The sequence below is a fragment of the Anopheles maculipalpis genome, chromosome 2RL (assembly GCF_943734695.1).
Source record: "Anopheles maculipalpis chromosome 2RL, idAnoMacuDA_375_x, whole genome shotgun sequence".
Classification (NCBI taxonomy): domain Eukaryota; kingdom Metazoa; phylum Arthropoda; class Insecta; order Diptera; family Culicidae; genus Anopheles; species Anopheles maculipalpis.
Genome location: NC_064871.1, coordinates 31,337,045 through 31,354,752, shown reverse-complemented (window position 1 = coordinate 31,354,752; position 17,708 = coordinate 31,337,045). Strand labels below are relative to the sequence as shown.

Genomic DNA, 17,708 nt, shown 5'->3' with positions numbered 1-17,708 from the left:
AATACTAAATTACACTTCCTTCAAGCGCACCCAACCCCTTAATGGCTCGTCTGAATGATTTCTTGAGCCTTTCTCGTGCCGTCCAAAGCGTTGGATAAAAATCGGTGTCCAAACATTCTGCAGCGGAACGCTCAGTCAATTAAATCCGCTTGTTCACTGGGCCATCGTTCGTGCTAGGGTCTGCTTTTTGAAACAGGACCGCATAGAATTGTGGCCTATTAATTCGCGGGTATCTATTCGAACCGTGGAAGCTTGTTCTTCGTTTGACACGCTACTCGGTTCGCACCATAGTGATAAACGGAACCAATTGAGGCGTAATCATCGTTAATAAACCCCCAGACAAATGTGCTTCGCAGGTTTAATTTGATACTCGTGGTGCAAGATTTAATTTCGACTCATTTTCTTGAAGCTGAGTTTGAAGTATGCTCTGCTGTGCGGTTGTATCGATTGGGCGATTTTTTTTTGTATTTCAATCGCATCCGCAATGATCCAAATCCAATTCCGAAAACATTATTGATACCGTGTACTGAACGAATGATAAAAATATAAAATAAAAAATAATCGAAACACTGGGCATTGGCAGGCATTGGAGTGAAATCGTTTTGTTTTCGACCGCATTTTTCTCTTTTCCGAAGCCTGAATGTTATCTGGGCCGCCTAAAGCATTAAGATTATAATCACTTATAAATATCAACCGTAAAGCATAAACCCCTCGTGCTTACACACCAATTGTTGGAAGAATTACTGATCCTTATCTGAATGGGCAAAAAACAAGGCTGGAAAAGAATTTTCCAACACAACGCGCGAGCGAGATATCTACCGAATAGCTTATCGTTGTGATTTTTATTTCCAGCTTCCATCCCCGCACTCACAGGACTTTACTTGATAGGCTTAGGAATGTTTTGCTGATGGCTTTAAATGTTTTCGTTTTCCCGGGCTACCACATTGCACATTCGCGTTCGGCACGATCGGCACGCACTGATTATTATTAGCCGCAACAGGCAGCAAGGCATTAGCTGTGCGTCTGTGGGCAGCGAACGATGAGCTTGTATTTATTTAGCATGATGTTTCTGCTATTTTTCTTTACTCCTGTCTGTCGGTGTTCACTAATCCGATCGCTTGAAAAATAAAAACCCATTCCTTCGCTTCCTAATGGTTACGGTCAGCTTTCCCCGAATCCTCCCCGAGGGTGGTAAGCGTAGAGAGGGAAGGGGGATAACTCTTTCCGCCAGCTGACGTGTGCTATCCATGATGACCGTGCGAAGCGGCCAACATCGTCCAACATTGGGCAATAAAAACCCTCCCTAAATGGGTAATGAAAAACAAAATGCCGTTTGCTATTATCCCTGAACGATACCGATGACCCGTGTGCTATTGTTGAATGCGGTCGAAAAAAAAGCTCGTTCACACACACACACACACATACTGAGAGAATGTTTATACATTCGTTCATGAATCAGCTATTTAGATTATGCCACTAAGCTCCCGGAGGAGTCACGTTGACACGCAAACTGGTCCTGGTCCTGCATTCAAGGCACGATCGACAACCAACTGGCAGAAACTGTTCTGGGGTTAGGTTTGATGTGAAATGGAGCAAATAATCGTAAGCGAGAGGTAAACGATACTGGATTTGTATCATATGGAAAACACATCATGTGAGTTACATCGTTTCTCAAATGTTCAATGTTTTTTTTAAATGTGAAAAAAAAGTATTTAAAAGGAATATTGTTCATCCAAAAATGGAGGACTTTCTTAGGAACACTTTCCTGTTAATAACTTACTATTAACTCTATCACTTACTACACCTACACTGCATTACTACATGTGCATTTTGAAAAGACCTGCAAGGCGTCAAACCAGGCGGCAGTTTACCAGTGGAAGGTCTCAGAAATATTCACTTACCCTTGATCATAAACGAAAAGCAGCTAGAAAATTGTGAACCTTGACTGTGAAAAGAAACCTCAAAGTCTGAAGAAAAAAAAATGCTAAACGTATATAGTGGAATCTTCTAAGAATTATGCTTCGATGAATGTGTAAAGCTTGTTAGCATAGTGATTGCTGCGCCGGTTTCTAGGAATTATTTCCTGACTGACTTTTCCTCCACCACTTAACAAAGACATTTGGTTGTTTCAATGCACGTTCAGACGATTCTAGATTAAAGCTCATCTGGAAAGGTCTCATGTAAATCCGATTAGCTGCAGTTATTAATGTAAGCGTAAAAAAAGCGAGTAATACGAAGAATAAGGAAAGCAGATGAATTTAATTCGATGCAGCTTGTGATGCTAAAAAACCTTTCCCGAACCGCACGAAAACCTTGTATTTTATAGTTTTATTTTAAAGTATTTCGATCAGTAAGGTGGATCCAGTTGCTATAGTTTACGCGCAAGACAAGCTTCAAATTCAAAATCGGAAAATCGTTCATACATTTAGAGGTATTTTTCACAATTCAGGAACCCCGACGCCTGGACGATATCCAGAATAGATGCATGGACTTTCGTCCTGCGCCTTGATGTCAGCGACAGTCTTGAGATTTTTTGCTCCAGTCTTAATGTTTTAAATCATTCCAAAACCCCCACGCTAACGTTGTCCGTGTTACTTAAACTTGAGCGTCTTGAGTTCCACAATTTGGCAAGTTTATTTTCGATTTTTTGAGCACTTTCTAACTTTGGAGTACAGGTATGATATTCTTTGCAAACCGTGTCGTTAAGTTTGTTCACCATAATTCAAAGTATCTTTTCGGCAGAGCTATTCTCGAATCTTTGATACGGGTGCAGAGTGGTGAAAGTAGCTTACAACGCACATTTGCTTTGTTAGCGGAAAATCGCACGGGGCGTATATCCGACACGTCCTTTTATATCTTTTGTTAGACACCGTACGCAGTTTAACAATTATGATTAGCTTCAAGAACGCTTTCGTCTCTTCAATGATGTGGCCAGTCTGTAAGGCTTCAGAAGCTAAACTTTCACTCCATGTTTTTCCAAAGCTTGAATTCTCTCTTTTTTCTCACAACACTCATCAAACTTTACAGATTTACTTGAATTTTTATACAATTTTTTTAAACCATTCCCAATAGAAAAATAAACATCGAATGACATGAAATGTTTGGCGTTGAACTTCTGAATACAATCATTTTTTGTTAAATATTAGTTGAGCACATGGGCTTGGAACTTTTTTTCCTTTGTTTTAAACGTATGAACCTCGTTAAATTTATCACTCAGGCCGATCTACACGAAGAAAAATATAAACTTTTGAAAATTTACCACAATTAATCTGATTTAAACACTTTCCGAAAAGAAAAGCTTGAACATTTCATTTTGTATTTCTCAAGCAAAACATAAGCGTGCAGTATTTACTATTATTTTATTTTAGATTTGAACAATATATGCGCTTCAACTGTTTATTTAAATTGTTCATGTAACTTTAGTAACATAGTGTAAAACTGACTTTTTCATCCTAAAATTAATATAATCTTTTGTGCAAGCATTTCATGCTTTTCCCGGTTCGAGATCACGAGATGATCTTTTACACGGCACGTCCCACGGTTCACAGGACTGACTATTCACAGATCAAATAGCTAAAGTTAAACCTTCCAGAAATTTTCTTTCCCTTTCGAAGTCTTTTCGTTGCTATTGTTCAAGTACAAATTAACTAGGGATTTTTGGCGTTAAAGAATCATAGTCGATTTGTGAACCTTTAAGGTAAAATACATGAAACAAATTTTAATGCTCCTTTGGATGTCTGATGTTTGTAGGTAGGACTGATGTAGGGATACAAATGTGTGGAGATCTGAAACACATTTTCCGCACTGCACCCCTATAGATAACGCTTCAATAAAAAAAAAATAATTTGATTTCAGGGAAGGTATTATTTCTATCATACGAACAGTGTAACCTTGAGAAAATCGCTTCGAGCCTTCCAACTAGAAATGACAATCCAGTCTCAACTCTGGCCGAGCTTTTGCTACGAACACAAAATTAAAGAAGAAAATCGTACAGCTTCTACGTTGTACGGTGAGCTGTACCTTATGGTCATTACACCGTGATGTAACCACACAGCCCAAGGTGCAGACGCCTATCTTACACAAACGGTTTTTCAACAGCGATCTGCATGTCGGTTCCGTATGCCTTGTCAGAGTTTTTGCACAATTTTCCATTGTTTATTGTTTCTGGTGGTGGTGGTGTATGTGGTGGTGTATGTGTATGTGCTATTTTACCAAACATGCCCCGGAAATGTGTTTCAAATTGAGTTTAAAATTACGTTCTCCATCCCCCATTCCAAGTAAGGCAGGCGGATTGCGGCAGGAGAGGCAGACAAACACCAAGTTGCCCGTTAGATGCGTTTGGTATTGGGCGAAGGACGAAGGCTTGTCCTTAGTTCTACCAACCTAGACCGGTACAATTTCAAAACCAAAAAGAAATTGAGAACCTCAGGTACCGAGTGCCGACCATTGGTAGAATGCACGGGCCAATTGGAAGCAAGATCTGGTGAAGGTGGATGACTAAGGACGAAAACTTCATCGTTCAAGTGTGCGGTTCTGACGCGTATGAAACCATGTGCAGATGCATGTCCATGGTAGTAGTGAAAGTGGCGAGGGACACGGGCGAGGAAGCAAAAGTAAAATTTATGACTTTTCATAAACTGTGCCACCGGTTGAATTTTTCCGCACCATCTATAGCACCTTGCCGGGCGGTGTGGAGGTACAGCCGAATGTCTCTGATGATTGCGACCTCGGAATGTGGTTTCAGTGAGCGGGGGATGGACGCGAGAACAAAAACAGAGTACTCATCCCATTCGACAGTAAACCACGGAACCGGAAATGATCCAACCTCGATGAGACAGGTCGTTTGAGGCGAAAGGAAAAGCTGTGCAAGGAGCAGGAACGCTGAGGCCGCAAGGCAGCAAAACGACTATTTAGGTTGCGATGCTGCGGTAGGAAGTGGTTTCGGTGAAGATTTTCAGATCGTCTCAGCAATATTTGAAGTACAGGTTCAGGTTCAGCTCGCTGCGCGGGATCCGGTTATGCGTTTTTCTTTCCGCTGCAGACATCGGAAGCTGGCGAGGAAAAGAAAGAGTTGGCGGGCCATAAGTTTACTTTCCAGAGAAAACATATTTTACGCCATGCTCACCTTGGTTCCGGTCGTTCTGGGCGGTGGAATTTGTCGAAGTGAGTTTTGTTGACTCTTCGCTTCGGAGTTGACGATAGTTTCGGTACGGATTGGTTGCAGCAATAGCAGCAGTAGTTGTGTGAGTAGAAGTAGTAGTAGTAGTAGTAGTTGTAGTAAGTGCTTACGCGTACCCTTTTGCTCCTGAGCTGGTCGGAATGTTTCAATGCCAGCACTAGAGTTGGTGCTTGTGCAGTACGCAAAGTTTCCCTGTTAGGAAATATTTCCGACCGACTTTGGGAGAATGGTTTGTGTTTCTTTCTTTCTTGCCCTGTTTGCTTACCCGACACGGCCAACACCGGCAATGGGCTAACACCGTTTCGGGGTTCGGGGACTGATTGCACTAATGGTATTTTGTTTTGAAATTTTCTTTCGAGCTCAATTTATATGACATCGTTACGACAAATGCTTCGGAAGCTTGTTTGCAGCATCTCTTTTGTTTACAATGTACAGCATGATTTTATAGTTCCGAGGTTCCTTTTGAAATAATCGGAGTTTCGTGTTTAGCATTTATTTTTTATGTGTCGTACAAAGCGCAGCGTGGTAAGAATAATTTCGCATGAGAAGTATTAGAAATCTAAATAGAATCATTTTAAGCTTGTACAATCAGTCAAACTTGAGCAGAAATAAAACATTCAAAACAACAAATTTTCTCTAGATGATGAACAAATATTTTCAATAAATTATTGTAAGTGAAATCGACTGTTCCAACCAAGACTGTTCCAAAAAATCACTGATTTAAGTAGACTCGTCAGCACATGTTTGGACAAATTTATGATGAATCTGTCGAGAATAAGTTAAGGTAAAACGACTGGTGTGAACATCTTCATGATTCTGAATCGACAATCGGTGAAGAAGTTGCAGACTAACGAAGTCCTGGATGCCGCAGTACATCGAAAAATGAAGAAAACGATTAAAATGTTTGTTTTTAACGCTCAACTATCGCACTTAAGTTTAAGTTCAACAGTAATGACATCATGCAATGAATGTAAAAAGTAAGAACATGGTTCAAGACATTAACGAAATCACTAAAAACGAACTTGTACACGAGCTTAACTTTGTTACGAAATATCACCAATCCATCAAAATAAAACGATACTTGGTGGCTGCCAAAAACAGAGGTAAGGAAATATAGTTATCCAAGTTTTTTTGTTTGTTGTGACGTTCCATCACCAACGGTTGCATCCGTCACTCCAATTTATTACTTTTCATTTAAAATTAAACCCAACAAAAAAGTAAAGGCTGATGATTTGTTGGGGAAATGCAAAGTTTGGAGAAACAAGCTACCGAACGCACACAATGTAACAATATCTGACCCATTAAATTTATACAAATAAAGGCTGGCGGTCATCAAATACATTCAATCAAAAGTATTAATTTACTTAACGCATATAAGCGAAAGCTATGACAAAACACAAAGGATCATGATTTTACTTTTTGATGATAAATACTAAGTCGATGGTACAAAATCGTGATGCTGGCGACACAGTAACCTAGGCCGTGCGTCAAATGTTTCATTGATAATGTATGTCCTTTTATCTCCTGATAAATGATCCAGTTGTCAGTTTATCAGACTCAGAAATTGTCTCAGACTGCCTTTCAAAATTGCCTATTATAATCTTGGATCTAGGGCGTCTTGGCAGTAAAGGCGACTGGTCGTCAAATAGCAGGATCAAGGATCAAATCCTATCCGTACTGTAGTGGAGGCTGATTATCCAATTATGTGGTATAGGCAAGTCTAGTAAGCCGTTCGATGTCTGACGTGACCTAGAAGGTCATTAAGCCTGCGTTAAGTTGTAATCATAATCTTGGACGACTGAATAGAAATTACTGATCTCTACAAGACCGCTACTACTCAGTGATGAACGGCAATCAGTGATGATTAAGATGAAAACCAAACTACAACTTACATACTTTTTGTGTTCTTTTGTTAAAATTCACTGCAAATGCTATTACGAAGCAACACATTAATATATTTTCTTTCCACGTCCATAGTAAACACCAAAGGTTTTTCTCCTCTCTAATAATAGTTACAAAGTCACCTCTTTCATTCTTCATTTGACAGATTTTTTTCCATTTTATAAGTACACGAATGCAGATGCAGATAACGCCAAACAAAGCACTTGGTCACTTGGCCCCTTAACCATGAGAAGCAGCCGTAAGCTAACCAACGCCAAAGATTACTCTGCTGTTGTGTGTTGTGCTCTATCATCACGCAACAGCCTTACACCGCGATCAACCAAGAATGCAAAAAAAAAACAACAACGATACAGTCAAAGGACAAAACCAAAGACGCTACTTATAATCGCGTAACTAATGTTTTGCATGAAATCTTGCGCCTTATCGCGCTGCCACAAAACAAACCGCTCCTGCACGTGCGCCATTCTGTTCCGCTGCGGAATCGTGAATGAAAAATGTGCTCAAATTTATATTTTATGATTCAAGAAAACTAGTTCCACACTTTATGCGCCCGGACGGTCGGCGGATGGGTTGATGAGCAATGTTGTAGTGAGCGGCGAATGAGCGAATGATAAGAATAAATTATCCGACCGTGCGATGAATCAACCGACGGTGAAGTTCAACCCGCGCGCCCGGATGGAAGGTGACTTCGAGTGGGACAGTAAACGGGGAGACATTTAGCGGAGGATGGGTCAGAATGACCACAGCTAAAACCACCATCCGGAGGGGTAGCATGAACATGGGGATCGGTTGCATGGAAGACGACGACGGCGACCACGCAATGGCAAAGAATAGCTTCAATAAATCATAAGCGTCCTGTTGAAAGGCAGTTCCCGTACAGTGTCTTGGTCCCTTTTCATTGAATCCTCGGCTAAGTTTCGTGTGCTGGCGAGAGACGAATGGACGAAAAAAAAGGGCAAAAGGTACGAAAAGTGGCTGATAATAGAAGAAGAAGGTTGCACTTCGTGTGAGTCACCAAATGATGACAAAGGGCAGCCAGCTGTACGGATGGTGTGACGTGGTGTTGGGTAGAAATAAAAGCATGCGAACTGTAATCTTTTCACCTCAGCGAACGGACGGTAAGCATCGTCGTGGAAACGCATCCTGGCCCACACCAGTCACCATGGTTGTCGTCGTCGCCATCGTTGTCATTCTTCGCATCGGTTATTATTCGCATAGTCCTGCATGGTGCGGCGTGTTGGGACGGGACCGGACCGCAAAAGGACGATGCACGTCGAGCCATCTTAAAATCAGTAACCAAAGGAATCTTTCCCCAACACCACATGGGCCAGTGGCGGAGTTGAGCGAAAAAAGGTCTGCTGGAGATGGCGAGTAGCATCTTAGGAGTGATGGTTTTTAGCTCGAAACCACACGCACACCCATATAATCATGCAAAAAATTTACCTAGAGTAGAAGAAAGCGATGAACTCGGGTGGTAAATTTGATAAGCAGCAAAGGACACATCCAACTTTTGCTTTCTTTCTTTGCTGCTCTTGTAAATAAAAGTAATGCGCTCCACGCGGACTACGGGTTCGCACGATGAGCGATGGCGTTGATAACCCAAGCTTCAAAACTGGAAGCTGTATGCTTTTGATGTGACTGAGACTACTGCTATCACTACCACCAACAGCACTGTGACCTCTATTACAAGCCAGGACCAGGTTGAGGTTTGCTTCACCGTCATTCATCAGCTTCATCCTCCGGAGACGCCTCGTGTTTTTTGGTCACTCGGGGTTGGCCTTTTGATATCGCTGAACATTTGCACGAAATTACTCTCCAACACAAAAAAAGGGGCATAAAAAATGCCAATTCCTTTCGCTTTCTGCCCAGTGGTGACGGTTAATGGAGGATGGGAAAGGATGGGATGGGATAGAAAATTAAATTTATGAGCTAAATTTTTCTTCCCTTTCGCTGACCCAGTGTTTGTGTGAGTGACTTTGAAAGGGCCGCCCGGCTATTAGATGGTGGGTATTAGAGTGTGTTTAACAAAACGCCAACACAACGTCAACGGTCAGTTTTTGTCCCATTTGCTTTCAAAAGCATCATTCAGATAGCAAGCCTACCACTTTTCTCGCTTTTCTTTGGATTTCCACCGAACAAAAAGGACACGAGTTCTGTGAAGATGTGTCTTGGTGAAATGGAGTAAATCCGGGACAAGTTTAACTTTATTGAATACATTCCCTTCCCCCCAAAATTTTGCTCTTAGTTTGTATCTTCTTGCTGTCTTTAGGTTATCCTTAAGGGTGGATCAGAACTATCACAGCTTTTTACGAAGTGCCGGGCGTCATATGTTTATGTGGCATGGTTTTTTATCCAGTGCGATTGTAACCTACAACACCATTTTAGTGCGTGTATCGCAGGTAGACGCGAGGAACGCTTCATCGGTGATTTATGATGTTTTACCAAAGAAGGATTACTTCCGAAAAGTCCACAAATGGCACAAAGTGTTACGGTTAAGAATTCGTTGAAAGAAAAAAACTGCATGGATTGGGAAGTGAGTAGATGTGACAAAAATTCAATTGAATGAAAATTTTCTGATCTATTTAAAGGATAAAATATTTTACAAATTGGTTGAATAATGCGTTAAGTTACTGTTCCTTGTGCTAATTATCTATAGAATAGGATTTTTTTTGTTTTATTCCATTAAAAGAAACAACTCAAAACCTACTTGCCAGTTAAAAAACATCAAAATTAAATCATTTCTAAACTTAATGAAGCCCAATACTTTTAATCAATGTTCCAATTACATTTTTATTTAGACTACAGCACGTTTTTGCTAGTTAATGATAGACGCTTCTTTATTGTTCCAATATCGCCACCGTTACTCTTGGAACACCACACCAGAAAGGAAAGCCCTGATTAAACAAATCTACTTAAAATAACGAACTTTACTTAGAGCATCTACCCAAATTAACGCTACAATAACACAATAATAAAGGCACATCCCATCCCTTCATCTATAGATAGGTTTGAACACCAGAAATTGAATATAATAACACATTATTTGAGTGGCATATCTTTTGAAATCACATTTGGTTTATATCGACTGCAAGGGCTATTAGCAAAGTTTAATTCTTCTACAGAAATAACCGACAATCGTATGATTATTCTCCAAGTAAAGGAGCTTGGAGGAACAGCAGAAGCTAAGCAGACTTTCCCGTGGCAGAACTGGGTATGCCATGTGAATTATCATTGTTTTTAACTCTCCTGCAACCTCAAACTTCTCCACAAAACCTTTCAAATTAATATTGCTAAAGATTGGCCGTGTCGGCAGTCTTATACTTGATGAGCAATGTTACTTGCTAAAACATTCAAAGTGCTTGCTAGCTGCTTAAAATAATAATTGAAAATAATCAAATTATTGATTTTGTTACACATAAACTAAAGAACACTACTGCAGTATTTTTAAAAAATATTTTTACTCTGTCCAAAGTATCAACACGATCTTTCCACTGCACAATACGCGATACAAAGTAGCGACAATCTCATCAATCTTTTTCACCTTAAATCATGCCTCTTTTATTCTTATCCACAAAGCAAATTACTACATTTCCCCGGACCTACGACTCACAAGCAGTAGCTAAACTTAATGGCGCATTTCGTGAGTTAATTGTTTACCACTCGGCATAACACACAGGCGCATAATTATTTCTAACCATGAACTTAATTACTCCGCCCAGCGACCCTCGTGCCGATCGGTGAATGGGATCGATTCCGGATCGAATTAAACAACCCTCAGCAAACGCACGGCGGCAAAAACAGTCTGAGACTGCCCGGTTTTCTACCATGTCATCATCTTGGTAGGTTCGTACATCGTCATTCTGCCAACACCGGTGACGATGCGAAAACACCGAGAAGCATACGTATCTGTCACGGGCAAAGAAGCTTCTAGCGCCGAGTCGATGAAGGAAAAGTTTTGTTCTACTCTATACGATGGGCGAGCTTAATGAACCATTAAGTTTATTTTTCCTGTGATGTGATGTTTAGCACAGTTTCCAAAACATTTTTCCATCTTCCTGCCGTTGCGTTACGGATTTGTGTTATCGTTCGCACTGGGCAAACTCAAAGTTTCCAACGACCCTAATAGGATAATGGAAAAACATGTTGCTCGTGATTGATTTGTCAACACCAATGATTGAGCGATAGTGGTTGCGGATGTTTTGGAATCGGTGCAGCAAATAGAACTACTTAGACACTAGGGATCGTTAGAGAGGCCCAAGAGTGCAAGACCGGAAAAACAAACGTCCTCAGTTTGTTCCTAAAATCGGGTCACATTGCACTAATTGTCATTGGCGGGTAGGTCACGCAGCTCTAGAGAGACAGGCCTGATGTCTGCTTTTAATTAATGGTCATCGGTAAATAGACGACGGGAAGGTAATTAACTGACGCTATCCAATTGTGGTAGTGTCATCGTTGCCGTGCAGTCGAGGAATGGGACTTAATTATTTGTTTAAATAGAACGCTTTTCGCAGCGGTTTTTCTTCGAGGAACAGTTCTATAAAAAGTGACTTCATACGCGAATGTTTGCTTCAGTCCGTGTTTGAGTTTCATTTGACCGGGTGAAAGGTGGACAGTTTGTTTAAAGAAACTCTTTGAAAAATGAAGTGTATAACAGTCGTTTTTGTCGGTATGATGTGTTGCATGATGACGTTGGCACAGAATACACCTCGTCGTGATGCCGAATATCCACCCCCGGAGCTGCTGGAGGCCATGAAACCTTTGCACGATATTTGCGTTGGAAAAACTGGTGTCACTGAGGGTGAGCTCTTGAACTTTTATCCTAAATTTTCAGTGTTCGAATTAGATTTATTGGAATTCAGTGCCTAGCTTTAACTTAATTTAAAGTCATACAGAATCTTTACACTTTTTCTGAGCTTCTCAAGAGCATGGCCATATTCTACTCATTCATGTAATTGTATCCCATTTCAGAAGCGATCAAGAAGTTTAGTGACGAAGAGATCCACGAGGACGAAAAGCTCAAATGCTACATGAACTGTCTGTTTCACGAGGCCAAGGTGGTCGACGACAATGGTGACGTGCATCTGGAAAAGCTGCACGATGCACTCCCGAACTCGATGCACGACATTGCGCTGCACATGGGCAAACGATGCCTCTATCCCGAGGGTGAAAATCTCTGCGATAAGGCATTCTGGCTGCACAAGTGCTGGAAGCAGTCTGACCCCAAGGTAAAAATCACTGACATTTCTACGAACAGCGGGAAACAGTTTCAAGCGATCCTTTCTTGTGTATGCTTTTTCCGCTAGAAATTATTTTATAACGAAAAACCAAAAAGAGAACACGCAAAAAAAAAGCTATATTCAAAGCGCGCGCGATTCGTCGAAACCCAAATCGGAATAATTTCTTCTCGGTGGCAAGTTTTTAATTGAAAAAGTTTAACTTTTAATTGCTTCCGGCTAGTGTGACGCCACCGTGCGGCAAATATGGTTTCCCAATCCTCTCTTTTTCTCTCTCTCTCTCTCTCTCTTTCTCTTTTTCCCTTTTGTAATTTGAAAGCAAGTTAAGAAAAAAAAATCTCCGGAAACCGCCCAGCATTTTATTTGAGATTTAAATGCATTCGCGTATTCACTTCTCTTTTACTAACCATCGTGGGTTCACTCCACTTTTGCTTATACCTTTCTTTACAGCACTATTTCCTAGTGTAAGCCGACGTTAAAGTAGCCACAAAACGGGAAATGCCAGCCTGCTAGGTTCACCGTGTGTGTGAGGATGTGCATCGTGAGTGCGATTGAGTGATCCTTGCTCGCTGCAGGCTAATCCTGCTCGTAAAGTCGTACACGGTTTGGATTTTCGGGCATCCCTGTTCGTCGTGGTACAGAATTAGTAATTAACCTATTTTGCCTGCTTTCCGCATTGCACTGCACGTAGCGATTCTACCAACCTGTGACTAACCAACTTCAACGCCACCATTTGACGGCTCGGTCCTGCTCTTCCCGACAAAAAGCCCCAGCCACTCCAGCGGCTTTCAGTGGCTCCAAAACGGTGCAAATGGATGAAATTCAAAATTTCGATCTGAACTTTGAGGGCAGAGTTCTTACTTTCTCTTACTAACCTCCATCTATCGTGCTGAGAACAGGATTTTTTAGTCCTGTCTACAAAAAGCTACAAAAAAAATAAAGGAAAAAACAAAATGCTGAAAAACTGCACACAATCTGAATGGCTCGGTACGGCTCATTGAGAAACAAAAACGTAAAGAGAAACTATAATCAGACCGTATTTTCTTTTAATTACATTCAGGGAAAAACTTTCAACAAGTCTTACAATTTGACTTCGGTTTCGTGTGGGGCGGACATGCCGCTAAAAACAATTCCGGCTAGCTTTTAAATGGGGTTTATTTAAGTTCGTCACTTGCTCGTTCTGGATGAAGTTGGGTTGCGGTATTTGTTTGCATTTGAGTTTTTCAACCAGGATCGCCCTGAAGATCCACAAATATTTGAAATGTTATAAAATTGGAACCCAATTCTAATGTGGTTAATGAGCAATGGAAACAGTGAGCTTTAATCAGTGATCAACAAATTTAATAAAAATACAATCGGATTTTAATATATTATCATGAGCTTTCAACCCATTGTACTTAAGCTTAACATTGTTTCAGCCAAAATAAACCATTGATACATTTATGTTAAGAAAGGTTGTATCATATCTAATCATTTTTTGTCTGTTCTAAAAAAACTCACTGTGTTAAACAAATTATAAATTATCGACAAAAAGTTGCTCTGAAATGTGTATTGTAATGCCCCAAATTCATTTATCCTATTTTTTGATTGACATTTCATATTATATTAATATCACTTCAATTATACAAACATATGTACTGTGCCGTTATACTTCTTTAATTCAGCGGAAAGTGTTAAGTAAAGAATTAAAATTTTACGTTGTTTTATGGCAAAATGATTAAAAAATTACAATCCAATCATTGGAACAAAGAAACACTGGATCAACCTTTTATGAAGGATGAGGGCATTAAATGATGATGTTCAGTAGCGAATAAGAGTGTTCATTTCGTATTTATGCAACCATCCCTAGCTTGATCCCAGATCCTGATTCCAAGATAGCGGAATATCGAATTTATTTGGATTCCAGATCCCGGAGCCAAAATCTTGAATTCCAGAACCCGGATCGCAGCGATTATATTACTGCTTTAGTACATGTACCTTTGTGACTGCAAATTTAGCCTATCTGATCAAAAGAATCCCTCATCACAAAGTCATGTTTGAGCCCATTTTCAACGAAAAAGTGTACGATCGTGAAAAGTTTAGTTCATTTAATTTTGCTTATCCTTATATTATTCTCTCTAGGCACTCCTGTGGCTTCTTTTTTAGGGAGAACCTTTTAAAAGCAAAACTGGACACTCTCGAACTTTCTACGCACTGCCTAAGCTAATGTGGATAATCTATAGATAGAACAGCACTGTAATATATTGATTCTGTCACGGCGGAAACAATTGATTTGGAATTGATGAGATGCGGAATTATCTTTAAAATACTTGTTAAATGTATTATATGAACATATCTACTCGAAAAAGATTCACTTCTGAGTGTTGTATTTATTCCAATTACTAAATTTACTCCGAAGAATTGTACGCTGCCAGAAATGTATCAAACATTCATGCAGCTGAGACAATATGGCGTAGAGCTGTTGTACAAAAAAATAAATAAATTCATCTAGTTGTTCGTTCTCCCTAAATCGCGGATTGCTTCAAACAAGGAGACAACTGTTGTATGAACTGCGAAACATTGTGTCCTTTCAATCCTTATTGGTTTTCACCATTTTGTTTTTTTTTAGTTACTTGTAGTGTGATCCATGTCTTCAGTATTTTCAGTGTTTTTGTAGTGCCAAGGGTGATCCGAAGACGGGGCTACTGCATTCGTGGGCAATTTCAACACTGCCGTAAAAGTGAGGCAGGCAATTTCCACAGCACGGTTTTCTCCTAATCATTGCAGCCTTCACACAACTAGTTTGACAGCGTTGGCGTTGGGTTCTGGAGTGTTTGGTGGGTTTGGCGGGGTGGCGGCCCGGTGGTATAAGTAACAACGGCCCCGGTTTTCAAACGGCTGGACCGAGTTTCAAATCTCATCCGGACCGTCCACGATCAACCACGATTGAGGCAATAGATACAGCAATAGTACCGGACTAACAACAAACACCTCTACACCATCATTAGCAGCACCAACTCAAATACAAATCAGCTTCAACAGAGCATGCCTGGGATAAGGCAAATAACAGAGGAGAAATGCCTTTTTTTAATATTTCTCGTCACTGTTTAATATTACAATGAAAAAGGTAACAACACAGTTAAAGAAATATTCTTCTCTGATTTATAGTGGATTTTATCTCTACAAAATGCATGAAATTGATGTCAGCTGGAGCCTCAAGAATTACTACATTTGTGACATTACATGGCATGGGACAAATAAGTTACGAAAAGAGTATCGCAATTATCTAAACTTTGAGTTTTCAACGATTTCAATCCATCGTTATTTGACTGTTGAATAACTTGTCCTATCTTTAATCTTGCGTACGACCTGTTGAATTCAATAAAATAAATTAGTAAATTAACAAATTATCCCATCATTTATGACGCGATGGAAATGATTTTCAGCGTAAATATACAACTTTACTTTCATTCACGATTGACTGCAGCCAAAGGTTTTCACTACGACCTCAATCGTTTTGCCATTCTTCTGAGCATAAAATCCCAACACAACCCATCGGAATGTTCAACTTGAGCTGATTTATGACAGAAGCACCGAATGGAAACTTTTAACCGCTTTTACATCTTCACAACATCTTCATCATGATCGTGCCGTCATGTTACGAATTCATCACTCCCATCCCCACACCAGTTGCTTCTGTCACGGGAAAGTTAATTTCTGTGTCCCTGTGCTCGCTCCCAAGCGTTGTAAATATGCCACAGTCACCCCGAGTGATGGATAAGTGCGAACCGTTGCGAACTGCCATCACGTTGCAGGTGCATCACGAAAACCGTTTAGGACGCCGTCAGATGCCTGTTCATGGTGACAAGCTGTCTCGCTAAAGTCAGAAACAAATCTGTTGAATGGGAAGTATTAAAATAAAACAAAAAGACTCAGCACTACAAAACAACGCAAAGATGGACTGAAAACGACGAACCCAAAAAGGGCAAAGGAAACGCAAAACGCGTTGCTCACACTCTTTCTCTCGATAGCAGACGTAAATCAGTCTCGGTAGATAATTTACCGTTTCTTACTGGCCGACTGTACGTGGCATTCTGTGCCGTGTCGTCGTGGCAGCAACAAAATATCACAAAAAAAAACGCAACACCCAGCAGCCTCAAGGTAGTTGATGTCTGCCGTGCTGTGTAAGTGCTTTTAGCAAGCAATTAAAATTGCTAATTAAATGACAGTTCATTTTAAAATGCTGTGTAAGAAGCTTTTGTGTCGTGCCGTGGAAAATGCGACGCCGTGCACAACAACAACAGCATCGGGAAAGCGAGAAGGCATTGGTTTGGGGGAATGGGTTCGGAAATGAAAGAAACCGTTTAATCATCACAAATGCGAAACGCGCATTTCGCGCACCCTAACGAATAGTCATCCGAATTCGTAATTAACAGCAGCGAGAAGTTTTCTGATGAGCAAATATTGCAACCGTTCCTGTACGCAAAATGCATTTGTAATTAGGATGTCAAATTTTTGGACACAATTCTTGGGCAGTTTTGAAGCACCGAGATGGCATCTTTCAACTGCTGTCCAACTTTTGTATGTTTTTTTTTTTTTAATTCGAACGCTGCTTTGCTATTGTTGCTGTTTCTGGGATGCTGTTAAACACATCCACCGTCAAAACGATGCCAATAACCGTTACCGAAAATTATGTTTCAAGATGGTTTTGAAATAAAATCGAATGGCACTGGTTACCAGATTGCTATCTGAGCGCTTGTTCAAAACAATTTTTTTTATTCCATTTTCCAAAATTCAAGTTGAGTAGGCAAACATGCATACATAGCAGAAGGGAAATGATAGTAAGTTCCCTCATTTGATTGGGCTTAAGTGATCAAAATCAAATATGATCTTTATCACCGATGCTGAGTTTGATTGGCTTTTGAAAAATGTTTAAAGAATTATATACAAACAAACTTCAGGAGCTAGTGTACTTTATTAGGTGTATACAATCAATGTTGTCGATTATAGATTAAAAAATAATGCCCATAGAGTGTTTGCTGCGACACTTTGCTCAGCTAAGATTTTCATTTTTTCAAGATGAATACGTAGCACTATGGCAAGGCTTTTCTAATGGAAAAAATAAAATAAAAAATGATTCCTTCACATCAGACTCAACCGTTATACAAGATTTAACTCTTTTCATTATCATTATTATCATACGAGTATTCGTACAAGTATCGTTCATCTATAGTAAAATCGATTTGGCAATTGGCAATGGTCGTTTAAGCGTTTTAAACGCCACTCGTATGTCTGGTATGATGAGGGCCCTTTACTCAATTTTTTTTCAGATCATAAATGTTTAGGACGTCGCACTAGGTTGAAATTTAAGAAAATGACTCTTAATTGCAACTATAAAGTATACGTAAAAAGAG

At 40.1% G+C, this 17,708-nt stretch overlaps 1 protein-coding gene across 1 annotated transcript; it reads left to right on the top strand.

Moving 5' to 3' along the window:
• The first annotated feature begins 11,719 nt into the window (after window positions 1-11,719).
• LOC126559359 (general odorant-binding protein 83a-like) lies at window positions 11,720-12,783 on the top strand. The gene is made up of 3 exons (XM_050215506.1): window positions 11,720-11,879; window positions 12,050-12,306; window positions 12,766-12,783. The coding sequence occupies exons 1-3, from the start codon at window positions 11,720-11,722 to the stop codon at window positions 12,781-12,783; spliced, it is 435 nt and encodes a 144-aa protein (XP_050071463.1).
• Window positions 12,784-17,708: the final 4,925 nt, after the last annotated feature.